This window comes from Ixodes scapularis, unplaced genomic scaffold, assembly GCF_016920785.2.
Source record: "Ixodes scapularis isolate PalLabHiFi unplaced genomic scaffold, ASM1692078v2 PGA_scaffold3__209_contigs__length_174095766, whole genome shotgun sequence".
NCBI classification, from domain to species: Eukaryota; Metazoa; Arthropoda; class Arachnida; order Ixodida; family Ixodidae; genus Ixodes; species Ixodes scapularis.
Genome location: NW_024609868.1, coordinates 88,781,930 through 88,794,891, shown reverse-complemented (window position 1 = coordinate 88,794,891; position 12,962 = coordinate 88,781,930). Strand labels below are relative to the sequence as shown.

The window sequence follows — 12,962 nt, the reverse complement described above, 5'->3', positions numbered from 1 at the left end:
ATCAATTAGATATGTTAATTGTGTGCTGTGTCAATTTAGTAGTGGTTAAATCAGCATTTTGATCTAATAAAACATCAGACCAATTATGCCGAGCAACACTATCGGAGAAACCGTAATAGTCTCCATTTTGACAACAACACGACAACTCATGAAAGCTTCTCAAGTTTTAATGAGTTTTGTTTCTTTCGGCGGTGCTTGCAGTGCCTTGCGCTATTAGGGCTTTTGGATTGTGGGGGCCCTTGCGGTAGCAAAAGTGGTCACAGGGGGAGGAGGTTAGTCTAAATCCCCTTGGTAAAACGCACGATTTGCTTTTCATGTAAGTAGCTACAACTATTTCTGCGGGAAGGCGTCATACACCTGGACAGGGAATGCCAGGCGCATGATGCCTTATAATGGTTTATGCATATAACTTTTAACGCATTTATAGTCTGATAACAAGCGTTATATAGGTCGCGCTTGTCTTCCCCACTCAAAGACAAGGGTTCGAATATAATGCAATTAAATTCAAACGTGCAGGCGAGCTGGACAAGAATGATGAAAATAATCCCTTGAGAAGGGGAAGAAGAGGGACAAAGGACTAGCACAAATCTCCAAACACAGCCAGGTAATTGGTGCGCGATCGAAAAAATCCGCCTGGTCCGGATTTTTGAAATTGTTTTATTGACAAACCACTCCGAATGTTTTATTTGTATGCATGAATTCGTCACAAACGCGGTTTAAAAGTTATGGCTGTCATACTTTATTATCATAATGCCTAAAATGGGTAATTATTAGCGTGGCCCGGTTTGTTAGGGTCTCTGTATTTACTTCTTATATTGAACTGGATTCGGGAACGTAATTTCTGCAGCCCTGCCTAGTAGAAGATGGCCTTCTGAGTTTTCGTTAAAAGCCGTCACCCAGAATGTGCAGTTGGCTCCACCAAGTGGTAAACCTGCACAAGAAAATTGTGTTTACCGGATGTGAGTGAATCCCCCTCCCTGCAGAACAAACCGCTGTATTCCAACATAAGCAAAGGTTACGGGGCGCTAGAAAGTGATGTAGGTACATTCTTCCTCAAATAGTTTACTTGTGCTTTTTGAGAAAAACCCCTAGTGTATTTATTTTTTGCAACAAGCACAGTTTTATGGGATGCATGTAGTAATAAAAAAAGACATGATTGTTTCCTATTTTTACGATAAGGAAAGAGGGACATTGAAGACAAACAGACAAGACAGGCTTTCGAAAGCCTGTTCATCTGTTTGTCTTGAATGTCCCTGTTTACTTATCGTAAATTAGAAACCAACACGCTCAACCATCTATATTGTTTCCTATAATGCGGGTAAATCTGTAATAATAAACAAAGTTCTGCCTAAAATAAGGTTTCTCACCTTCGTATGTGGCAGCTTATTTCCAAATTATACTTTATGTATCGCTGATCGAAAACTACTTCAGTTTTGAGAAAATGCTTCTTTTTGTTCTGAATACATATTTTATGTAAATGTGCTTCATTTGTGGTTAGTCCATGTTTACTGCAAGGATCATACACCGGTTTGTGAAAACACAGGGACGTATTTTTATCGCCACAATGTATATTTATTTATGTTAATTTTAATATAATACAAGTAAAATGAAGTATTTAATATGGGTGTTTGAAACGAGAAACTATAATCTTTTTTTTTCTAAATTATATTGCTTGTTTAAGAGGTGGATAATGATTACAGTGTTTGTCAATATAGACAAGCTGAATAACTTCTACTTGAGCCGAGTTTACTATAAAAGCGAATAATATTAAGGGTGCGGAAGAATACGCCAATTTTTAAAACTGTCAGAGCAGTATTGCCAGCTCAGGAAACTTTGATACACGCTAGTATACATAGATGATGATGTAAATAATTCCAAAACTTGTAGACTTGCAAAAAGAATTTTAAGGATCGGTTCCGAGACTGCTCATATCGAATCCAGCATGGGAAAAAACACAAATAAGTAGAAAAGTTGAAAATGTCAAGGAGTTGCGTTTAGCACTTGTCTCTCTCCGTCTTCTAGTTGTCTTTATCATTCGCGCTATTTCAACTTCATTACAAAAATTGCTTTGCGAAACTTTGAATGTAAGGAACACACTTTTCTGCGGATCACTTGAACGCAAATCAAAATTCTTGCGTTACTAATCTAAATAGAGACATATTCGTTCTTTTAATATACGAAACAAACCCGTACCTCCAAGACTGGTGCGGAGCACGTCTCCAGAAACAACAGTAGACAGCCGTTCTCCATTGGGACAGCGTCGTGCAACAGTGTAGCCATTAATGTTGCCCGCTGGTTCCAAAGGTTTTTCCCAAACGACTAGGGTACCGTTTCTCTCATGTTTCGAGACTGCCAGTTCTCGTGGTGCACTCGGAGCTGCAAAACATTTTGATGCAGTGCAGTAAATAAAAGAGGGTTTCCGCAACTCAAGAAAGGGGTTGCTTTTCAAACATTTGTGCCATTTTAACCTCCCAGGCTATAAACGTTAGTGTTAATCATTTAATCACAGCAAAATGAAGACAGGAATATTAGCGTGAATAAATGCGAAGTTGCGATTTTTAGTTCGTTAAAATAATAAGACTCGGTATTTTAATTTTTATTCGTTAAAACCTGTTACTATATTTCTATTTTGCTTAAGTTCAGACTCAGCTGATGCTACGAGGTAATGGGACGAATAAAACAGTGTGAAAAGCGCAAGTCGGTAGGACATTTCTATTTGTGATTGCATCAGCGACGATAGAACACGTACATACACACGACGAAAACAATGATGGTGCGCTCTGGTTGCTGTCTGATTGGTCCCATCAGCACGTAGCAAAGGCTTTTTCTCAAGTTAGGGTGAAACAAAGTCTATGATTGTGCCAGGATGGCTTTTCAACGTGATATATAAAACTGAACGCCAGAAGTGAGTTTCTAAACAAGTGACATTTGTAACCTAATAAAGGGGATCCAGGTTAGACTGGCAAAGCAAATATATAAAAATATATAAAAATTTGCCATTTTGATGAGTTACCCGAGACTGGAATGTGAAACTTAAAAACATTAACCATAGAAGTTTAGGGTTCATGTTTCTTTGTTTCTCTCTCCATTATCTTGTAAGTCCTCAAAATGGCAAATATACACCATCTCGCCTGCGATCTCATTGACATATGTTTGAAATTATGTTTATATTTACGTCTAAACTGAAATGTGTAACATTTTTAAGAGCTAAAGGCAAATTATACGTTCATCTGTTAGCATGGCGATTTCGACTGTATGACTGAATATCGCGTTGTATTACATTTGTTTGAATAACAATTAAAATATTGGGGTTTCATATTTTGAGAAATAGATTGATTAAACAACGAATGCAAGGATCAGAGCATAGGTGCTCCCGGTACAAGGATAATTCAATTTAGAGGTACCTCTAAGTTGTATTTTTGTGTTCAAGATACCTCATGATTTGCGGATTCAAGAGGTTTTGGATAAAGAGTGGAGATAAACTTGAGTAACAGTTGAAACTTCAATAAACAGATGTTTCGAAAAGCGTTTTTTGGAGATATCTGCATACTAAAATCTCTATTGTTAATCAAAACGTTGTTAACGTCTTCAATTACTCGATGAAAAGTGTTTGTAAGTCCATGCATATAAAATGTAACAAATATGAATTCAGCACCACAACGCAAGACCAGCGTATTAAGGCCGTGTACGGGCTCGCTGTGTCACTTGGCGTCGACGATTAACTCAATTAGACTTGGAAGTTCATTTTGAATACACAACGTACTATTTCCGCAGAGAAAAAAAAATACGTACGCGAAATAATTCTGAAAAAGGTAACTTTTTGGTATCAGGTTGAGAAGGAGGTGCTCAAATGTTAGCTTATCCATGCTCAAAAGTTGGCTGGCTCGCGGGATTAAGTTCCGATTACGGGGACATAGTCCTTTGGAGTTCTTCGATCGGGTTCAATTAACGAGCGTTAGCTCTCGAGCTCCAGCACAAACGACTCACTTGCTGCGTTTCCACCAAAAAATGCTTGGCTACCCGTCGCCCTTTATTGGAGCGGCGAATCCTTGTCGCGTCCTGAGACTGGCATTTCGCACTGGTTGAAAGACCACAACCAATCGACTCACCTTCTCACCATGGAGCAATTGCTTTCATTCCCGCGTGATACACCGCAACCTGCGTATATCTCACGATGAAAGCTAAGCTGGGCTCAGATGCAAGCAAGCTATTCCTCTTGCTCAGAAATTCAGACAGCCGACCCGGTGTGGCCGCCTGTCTGAATGCGGAATCAATAGGGAAAACTTCCTATTGATTCGGCAGTCTTGCGGAATCAATAGGGATCACTATTGAATCAATAGGGAACACTATTGCATCAATATTGAATCAATAGGGAACACTGTTGAATCAATATTGAATCAATAGGGAACACTATTGAATCAATGGGGAAGACTATGTGTCTTGCGGAATCAATAGGGAACACTATACGGAAACACTATTGAATCGGCTGTCTTGGGGAATCAATAGGGAAAACTCCCTATTGATTCCGCAAGACGCGGTCTGACGCTACCATTATACCGTGTCCTCGCAAAACTCGGCTGACAAAATCTACACCGATGTCAAGAGTGCCAGCTACAACCACCGCGTTCTCACGGCCCGAAATTCTCGTTCTGATTCTCTCTGCTACGAACGCACGTTCAGAACCCCGCGTCGTAAAGTACGCCTGTCTTTCAAGGTCGCCCACCTCGGGAAACATTTACACCAACGCTTTCCTGCCAGCCAAGTCCCTCTGGTGCTAACGTCCCACCCGCGGAACCTTCGTTGATCTTTAAAAAAGCCGCTTTGATTTTTAAAAAAACAGCTTCTTATGTTTGGACACAAATTTTTGCTCAAAGATGCAGCAATGTGGTGCATTTTTTTACAATATCAAAATCAAACCTGCAGGTGTCGACAACTAAACCTAAGATAGACAACCTCATATGTCTCGTCATGCATTTAAATCTTTTTGAGTAAATTTGGAAAAAAAGTGTTCCAATGTGCTTTGGGCGTTTTATTGAAAAATATAGGGAACGAGGGCAAGGCTAGAATTTTTTTCTACACCCAAAATTTTTCTGTTAAATCCATCGTCTCAAATGTCAGCAAGAACTTTTGTTTTTCCACGGGCTCAAAGAAATTTAAATGCATGCTAAACCAGGCAGTACGTATAAGAAAGGCCTAACTTGGCACAAGCTTGGAAATCCTTGGGGAATAACTTGGGACTAATCAGGCCTTTCTCCAAGGTCTTAGTTTTTCTCTACCTTGGATCCTTCGGGATTTCTAAGGCTTTAAATTCCCAAGGAAAATCCAAATTTGAGCCGAAGAATTCTGCCGCATGGTGAGCCATAGACAAATGTTTTTTTTTTTATATTGTTGTAACTTGGGTTTGAGGAATATTAACTCTTTAATAGTTAGAAATGCATAATTTAGCAGAACCTTCGTGCTGAATCAGAGTCAAAACATGCACAAGTGATCTGTAAGATTTATTTTATATTGTCTGAGATCCTTTTGATTCAGGAAACAATTTAAAGAAGACATTAGCGAAGGTCTGGTTTTGAAAGCAACGTCGTAAAAAATAACATTTTAAAAAGTTTGTTTTGTTTAAAATTATTATTTCTTAATGCACACTCCCATTTCTGTATACAAAGGAAATTTAGAATGCATTATTAAACTAATTTATTATATGTTTCGTGGTCGATTCAATACTAATAAAAAGGCTGCACGAAACAAAAGTATGATAAAAACCAACATATTTGTGACGAGATATCAAGTTTAAGCTAATTTCAAACTATTGAATAGTACTCATATCTTATTAAAAGCTCAAGATTTCGGAAATTCAACTGGCAATCTTAGAAAGACCACGAGACAGCTCCTTTCTACTTACTGTAATAAACGTCTCCATGATATTCGGAAAACCTTCTCCCGGTTCGTTAAACAAAAACTGGATTTTCAGGTCCTCGCTAGCACTTCGAACGATACAGTGTTTTGAAATGAAGGCTAAATTTGAAATGGGAGCCTGGAGCTTCCAGTAGCCACGAATACCAAAAACAATTATTACTAAAATGTGTCTTAACAAATACAGCAGGGTTCTTTCATTTAAATTCGATCACGCGTCTCGGGCTGGGTTTTCGGATTTGCCTAAAGAAATTATGCTAGGGCCCCCATTTCTGGAACGAACAAACCCACTTTCCAAAATTTTGTAAAAAATTGATTTTGTCCACAAGTCTTACGCGAATTCTTAAGTGAAGCAAGGCAAAAGGTACGTTTGGGCTGCTTGATTTTCATGCCCTGTTGTTGTTCCGTTTCCGATGTTATAAATATATAAAAACGAAAACACCCACTGTCATCTTGTGAATATATGATGGATTGTCTATTTTTTGGTATGAACTAAACTGCTTTGGCATATTTAATGGCCAAAAGAAAATAGCCAAACTTTGCATCTTTGACATTTCGGTGACATTATTGGAGGCTTGAATTTTAGGATAAATCTTTTATTTGGCTTATAGTATACCACACGAATGTAGGCCTGTACATGTCCTATTGACTGTTATTATTTTAGTGCAATTTATTTTAAGAAATAATTGATATGCATTTTGAAATATCGACTGGAAATAAATTTAGTAATAACTAAATCCCGCTTTATTAAAGAAACTTTTTATTTCCGAATATTTTTTTCTGTTCCCATTGATGTTTAATTTATGTTGTCATAATCAAAGTTCCCCTTTTTTGTTGTATTTTCTGTAGACATGCATAGACACACACATCCGTGACTCCGGATCGGCAAATGGGACGTTTTCCAAGTTGACTTCACTGCAATGTGTTTTAGCTTTGAAATTCTAAGGCCAGGGGTGCCATAACGTGTTTGGAACTTGAAGGGGAGATGGAATGAGTTCACTAAACCGTATATTTATTTGTATCAAATAGTCGCCTTCTTTGACCGACTTATCCTGAGGCTAAAAGGGTAGGGGAGGGGAGGTGAAGTCAAGAAAAGATAAGGTGATGGGCACCAGATCTTGTTCAGGAGGACTTCCTTGTGTTATGATGTGGCTTTAGGTTGGGCTTACTCGTCTATCGTCCTTGGTCTGTCATCCTTTTTTGAAATGGCGGCGGAGGCGGGAAGGGCAGTGGGTTAGATGGACCTGCCCCATTAGGAAAACAAATTCTGCCCCTACTCCTCTGCTATGATTACGTCACTTGTAACCCATCTTGTACACCTTACTCTAAGAAAAGTATTTGAATAAATTACAATTACTCTCGCTTAAACAGTGTCCACTAACAGTACTCGATTACTAGAGATGAAATGTAGTTGGCCGTTGCTTGAAGAAGTAGCCGTTACTCCTTCGATTACTTCAGATATTCAACATAATACATTTCTCTGCCGGTTTGAAAAGTGGATGTTCGCACTGTCCATTTTCAGATTAGAATCACCGAATTATAAACCGCTTAACTTTTTAATCAGCCGATTTCGGTGAGCAATCTTTCTATTGAAGATTTGTGCCGAGTATTCCTTGGCTGGAAACTTATACGGAGAGCAAGTCGTCTGCTTCTTACGCATGCATACTGATAATGTCAGAGCGTCGCCGAGTTCTGATTGACTTTGAGAAAAGGATAGTGGGTAGACCTCAATGCTAGATGTATTGAGGTCTACCCTCTATTTTCTTCAATCAGCCAATAAGAGCATGATTGTAAACCTGAGACTGGGGCAGAAAGAGAACACGACAGAAGGTAGTAAAAGAGGAGGCAACGTCTCAAACTCAGCTGCAAAGTTTATTTCAAACACGCTTTATATACCCCATCTCCAACGCCGTCTCCACAAAAAAAAAAAAAAAAAAAAAAAAAATCACATGACAAGAGGACAATGACACTTCGGTAAACCTTCTCTTATCTCCCTTCACCTTGGCTGAGGGACACTCACAAAAAGGGTTACATTCTAGCATAACCACCGCCACCTCTTTTACTACCTTCTGTCGTGTTCTCTTTCTGCCCCAGTCTCAGGTTTACAATCATGTTCAACTTACACCAGCTCGCCTGCACTCTGACTATTTTTCAGCCAATAAGAGCTCGGCGTCCTGACGTCATCACAACCCCTGTACAAGACGCAGAGGGACTTGCGCTCCGCAAACGATCAAAAGGCACAATTAGAAAGGGAAGGAAAAGAGTAACGGTGACAAGAAATTTTGGCACCTTCATATGTAATCAGATTACTATTGCGATTACTGTATAATTATTGTATAGAAATGATTAAAAATTTACTCAAAAAGTTATTGATTACAAGTTATTTGGTTACTTGTAATGTGTACCGTACAAGTCCGCTTGTAACGACTGATTTTTATAATATTTTTTCTTCTTCTCATTTTAGTTAGGATACGTGAATCAAGGCGCATATTGGTGATTATTTCAGTTTAAAATATAAAATATCTTTTATCCCTCATGTTGTCTGTGTTCTTCGGTTTTTCACGTTAAAACAAAATGATATATACGAACGGCAGACCTGGTGTTTTCGCTAGGGTTCCAGTCCCCTAGCTGCTCCATCTTTTTACACACCAACGTATTTCTGTCCAGTTTTAATAATTACCGACATTCCCAAATCGAATTGAGATTCCAAGAAGAAAATATATCAGCTTGAACATTGCCTCTTTATGAAACACATCAACATTGATTTGCTAAAGTTAGCTATGTACAAAGCTCATGGGGACCAGTTCTTGCTTTGCACTATGATCCTTGAGGGGATAAAATATTTTTACAGCACAAATAGGCACATACGATTCGCTTTGGATTGATCTTCTTGGAGTTTAGACGCAGTAAACAAAATTCTGTAATCTTCGTCTTGGCTTTCAGACTCATAAAGTAGGTCTCACAAATAAACCTAATTGCGTATATTTTGATGACGACATTGTTCTTGCACTCAATATTTTGATTGACAGCAGTTTTTATGTTTCGAATTTGAATATAACAAAGAAGGTCATCCTCGTGCAGTACTCGATGGCCATGCGTAATACTAAGACGCTAACGTTCTTCTTACGCTAAAACTGTCACAATATTCAAGCACAAAAATGAGTCCGCAGCTGTGTTCATATTCACGGCAGGTATCTTGATGGTTCCATAATTAATGGGAATTACCGTAGCACTGACAGAAGTGAGTATCAAAAGCGGCCATCTCTCCGGACTGAGCAACGACTTGACAATACATGTACTTCAGGAAACGACAATAAGAGTAATAGCAAACGTTGCTTACACCCCTCCAGCTTATTAATTTAAACTATACAAAATCCTTAGGGTATACCAATTATATAATTACCGTGTAGCAACTGCGTATAAGTATGCGGCAGATACACGCTCTCATTTTATTCTTCAACTTTCAGATTTGAAAGAAAAAGTCACTACTACTCATCTAGGCATTACCAGCTTTGGCTAGTTCCTAAATCAAGAACTACTTTTAAAAAGCAGAGATAAGCTCACAATTTGCCCTTTTTTATTAAACCACTTTTCCAATCGTAGTGGAAACATAACCGAACTTTCAAATAACTGCATATTCAAAATGTTTATTTGACTTCTTTCATTGATTATAAAGGATTTTATTATTTGATCTTAATACTTGTCTTGCTCCGCCGTAGCTACTGAATGGGGGGTCCGGAGCCTCGTGAAGCTGCATTTCTGCAGCTTTTTTTTTTTCGGTGCCCTGTTAACCGCATGTAATTGTGGTGAAAAATAAATTGTATTTTATCGTATCTTATCGTGTCATAAAGTATTAATGCACATTTAGACACAACTCGCCACGCGCAAAGCAGGAGCAATACGCTTGGAAGTCTGTGTTTTTTTTCTAATAAGAAGTAGCTATTAAAAAAAACGTATTTGAAATAAATTTGATTTGTAGCTTGGCTTACGTTTTTCAGCTCTGACTTTAACTTTTGTGTTATACGCCGACAGGAATCTCTTTGAAGTAGTGTTTAGTTCGCCTCCAGGAACTTCCGTCCTCAGAGTCCCTCTGTATATTATCATTGAAACTAGACTTGGACACAAACTTGAGGTCAGCTTACCGGCATAGCACGCAGTTTTGATCAAGGCTTGCGAAGCAATTCTGGCCAAAGCGTATTTGTAACCTAAACGCAGTACCGCTGTCATAGTACGAGGCTGACCTCAACAGATCCACGTCGAAGTGCTTTTTCACCAAGTAAAAACGCTTATTTTTATATATCTTCTTTTTATAATGAAAATTGTAAGAAGACCTGCTCAAATCTGTGAACGGCTATCATCGATAAAACTGGACACAAGCAACTTTGAATCTAAAAAGCCCGAGCTGAGGAATGGAATGATTGATTCAACACAAAGACTACGGGGTGCAGATATTGGCTCTCTTAAGGTTTTTAACAGCAGAGAAGTAGAAACGAGAATAAAGATAGAGAAATAGTATGCATATTCAAATTGATATACAAAATATGAAGCCCGACTCAACTGCCCTCACTAATATCTCCTCCAGCCCCCCCCCCCCCCCCCCCCCCAATTCCACCACCCTAAAAAGTAAAAAAAAAAAGGATAAAGAAGCATGCGCAGCTTCTGGCTTCGGAACGACGGTCGGATACGGGCAGACAACTTTGGTTACTAGGGACACGTCACCCATTCACCGCCTCCCCCCCTCTCCACCGCCAATTTTTGTCGCCCCTTTATCTCTCAAACACTTCCTAACCCCCTGCCCTTAGCACTGAAAGGCTAAAAAACCTTTGCTACGTTGCGGTAACGTCAACTTTCGAAACTGCCCTTTTGCCGATTCAGGTGAATGCATCCGTATTTGAGCACTTCTACAGAAAATAAAAGACTGAGGAAAGTTTTGATTTTCCCTACGGAAAATTAACCTGATGGGAAACAGCAGAAAAACATGAAGAAATATAAGATGGTATTTTATAATAAGAGTTCAAATCAGGACTATATTTTTTGTAGACATTTATATAAAGTATTTTGTAAAAATAAATTACACTGAAGTGGTGCCAGTCGATAGGACATATACATATTGGACCACATCTGTAAAGAGTATAGTAAGCAAACTGTATGACGAATTCTTAGATACATGGCTTCAAATATCTAACCGAAACGTAAAAGGTGTGATATTTAGCATTTGCTATTCCTGGCTTTAGGTATGCCAAAGAAACTAAATTTAAACATACACATAAGTCATGCGTCATACATTTACAAGAAGCAATTAGTGTGAATATTTTTGGTATTTCCCTATATATAACAAGTGAAAGAACTGTGTACAAAAATCAAGCAGTCAATATGTAGCGTTTCATTATGCTTCAATTTAAAAGTTTTGTAAATGAAAACAATTACTGTATGAAATTGTTTTGTTTATTGCGAAGCGAGGATATACCTAAGGTTTTTGGGTAAAATTGAATACCCACCAGAGCGCACGTGTTCGATTTCAAATGGAACTACACAACAGCAATTATTCCACAGTTAACATATTGTAATACTTGTTTTTTTGTTCCTGCAAATTCATTTTTCTTACCTGACACACTCGTTTGAGCCGGTAGAGTGGTTTCCCCTCCACATCCTCTCTTGTTGCAGCCCCTCACTGAAATTATATATTTTGTGAAAGGCCGAAGTTTTTTAAGACTGAGGAATCCCGTTTTGAAGGAAGGCGTCCCTCCACCAATGACGACTGCGCTGCAGCCAGCGTGACTCGAGCAATTAGTCCAGGAAACTTTCTCTTCGGGACTCTGAAATAGTCACACAGAAAGTGTATGCACCTATGAACAATTACCAAATGGCATACAAGTATCATTTATAAAATAAGTTTCATTGCGGTACTTATAGCTCAATATTTCTAACACAAAGTAGCGCCAGAACTATATCGCCATTAATGCATAATTTCAGGATTGGTAGAAGGAATATAAATCATCTGGACAGCTATGGCAGCCGCCGAACCGTAAAGAACTCTGACGCTGTTATTTTTTCGGACGCGCTTTCTTCAGAACGTATCCTTGAACAGAAAAAACAAATGAATAAAAGTCGCGGAGCCAAATTCAGGCTGTTGATTTCAGAATTTTATGAATCCGTGCCTGCATGCTTGTGGTTGAGAAATTATTGATGGTGAACATGGGGCTATATTATACTAAATATTAGCCCAGCATGCGTGTTTGTGAGAAAATGTTAGCCTTCTGGCGTTTGGAAATTGTCAATTCGCACATAGAGCGGTGGTCGGAGACTCATTTGTCACTTCAGGGTACGGTGTACTGCTGTGACAAGAAGGGGTTGAATCCTCTTTTCAAGGCGCATGAAGCGCCAGTTGCACGACACAGATAACGAGCATGTGCAGGTCACAAATGGAGCACACGCGCAATCTGTTCGAAAATGCATTCCAATTTTGACTAGGTGGACTGGAGGCCATTTCCTCCTCGTCGTTATTTCAAAATTAAAGTATGATATAAGGAGCGAACGCAACGGCTAGACGTGACGTTTTGAGTCAGGGTTCATGAAGGACTCTTTTTGGACCACCGATGGGAGGGGGGTCTAATTCCTCATTCGCCAAGTTCCTACACATTAACCGCTGTGGTCTTATTCCCTACCTGCCAAAGCGCCCTCTCTCTTCCCTGTCATTTTCCGGTTGTCCTCGAGCCTCTTGATTTAAACTTATTCAGTTGGCTCTGCTTTGCATTACAGAATTTATAAAGACCACCATATATAATCATTTAGTATGTCAGACTGTGGTGGCTTATAAGATTGTTGTTTTCTGCAGCTGGGCTGGATTATGCGGGCTGATATACGGGGTATTGTATTAAAGACTGCGCATAAACAATTAATTATAACAAAACTGGAAATAAAGGACTGATTCTTTCGGGATAACAATGTTCATCATGGCGGACGACAGATAGACGATGGAAAGTGGTAATTATCAAATTGATTATCTAATATCTGCTTGTTAACTTTTAAGATATTCGCTTCAGCAGGCACAT

General features: G+C 38.9%; 1 protein-coding gene across 1 annotated transcript in view; it reads right to left on the bottom strand.

Annotated features, from left to right (window-relative positions):
- Positions 1 to 637: 637 nt before the first annotated feature.
- The window catches only part of LOC8043915, a 54,979-nt gene continuing 42,654 nt past the window's right edge, over positions 638 to 12,962 (bottom strand). Inside the window, exons 11-13 of the mRNA XM_029975309.2 lie at positions 11,516 to 11,726; positions 2,194 to 2,376; positions 638 to 931 (exon numbers count right to left, since the gene is read on the bottom strand). Of these exons, the coding sequence (XP_029831169.2) occupies positions 804 to 931; positions 2,194 to 2,376; positions 11,516 to 11,726 (522 nt within the window). The 3' untranslated portion in view covers positions 638 to 803. The remainder of the gene's footprint in view (positions 932 to 2,193; positions 2,377 to 11,515; positions 11,727 to 12,962) is intronic.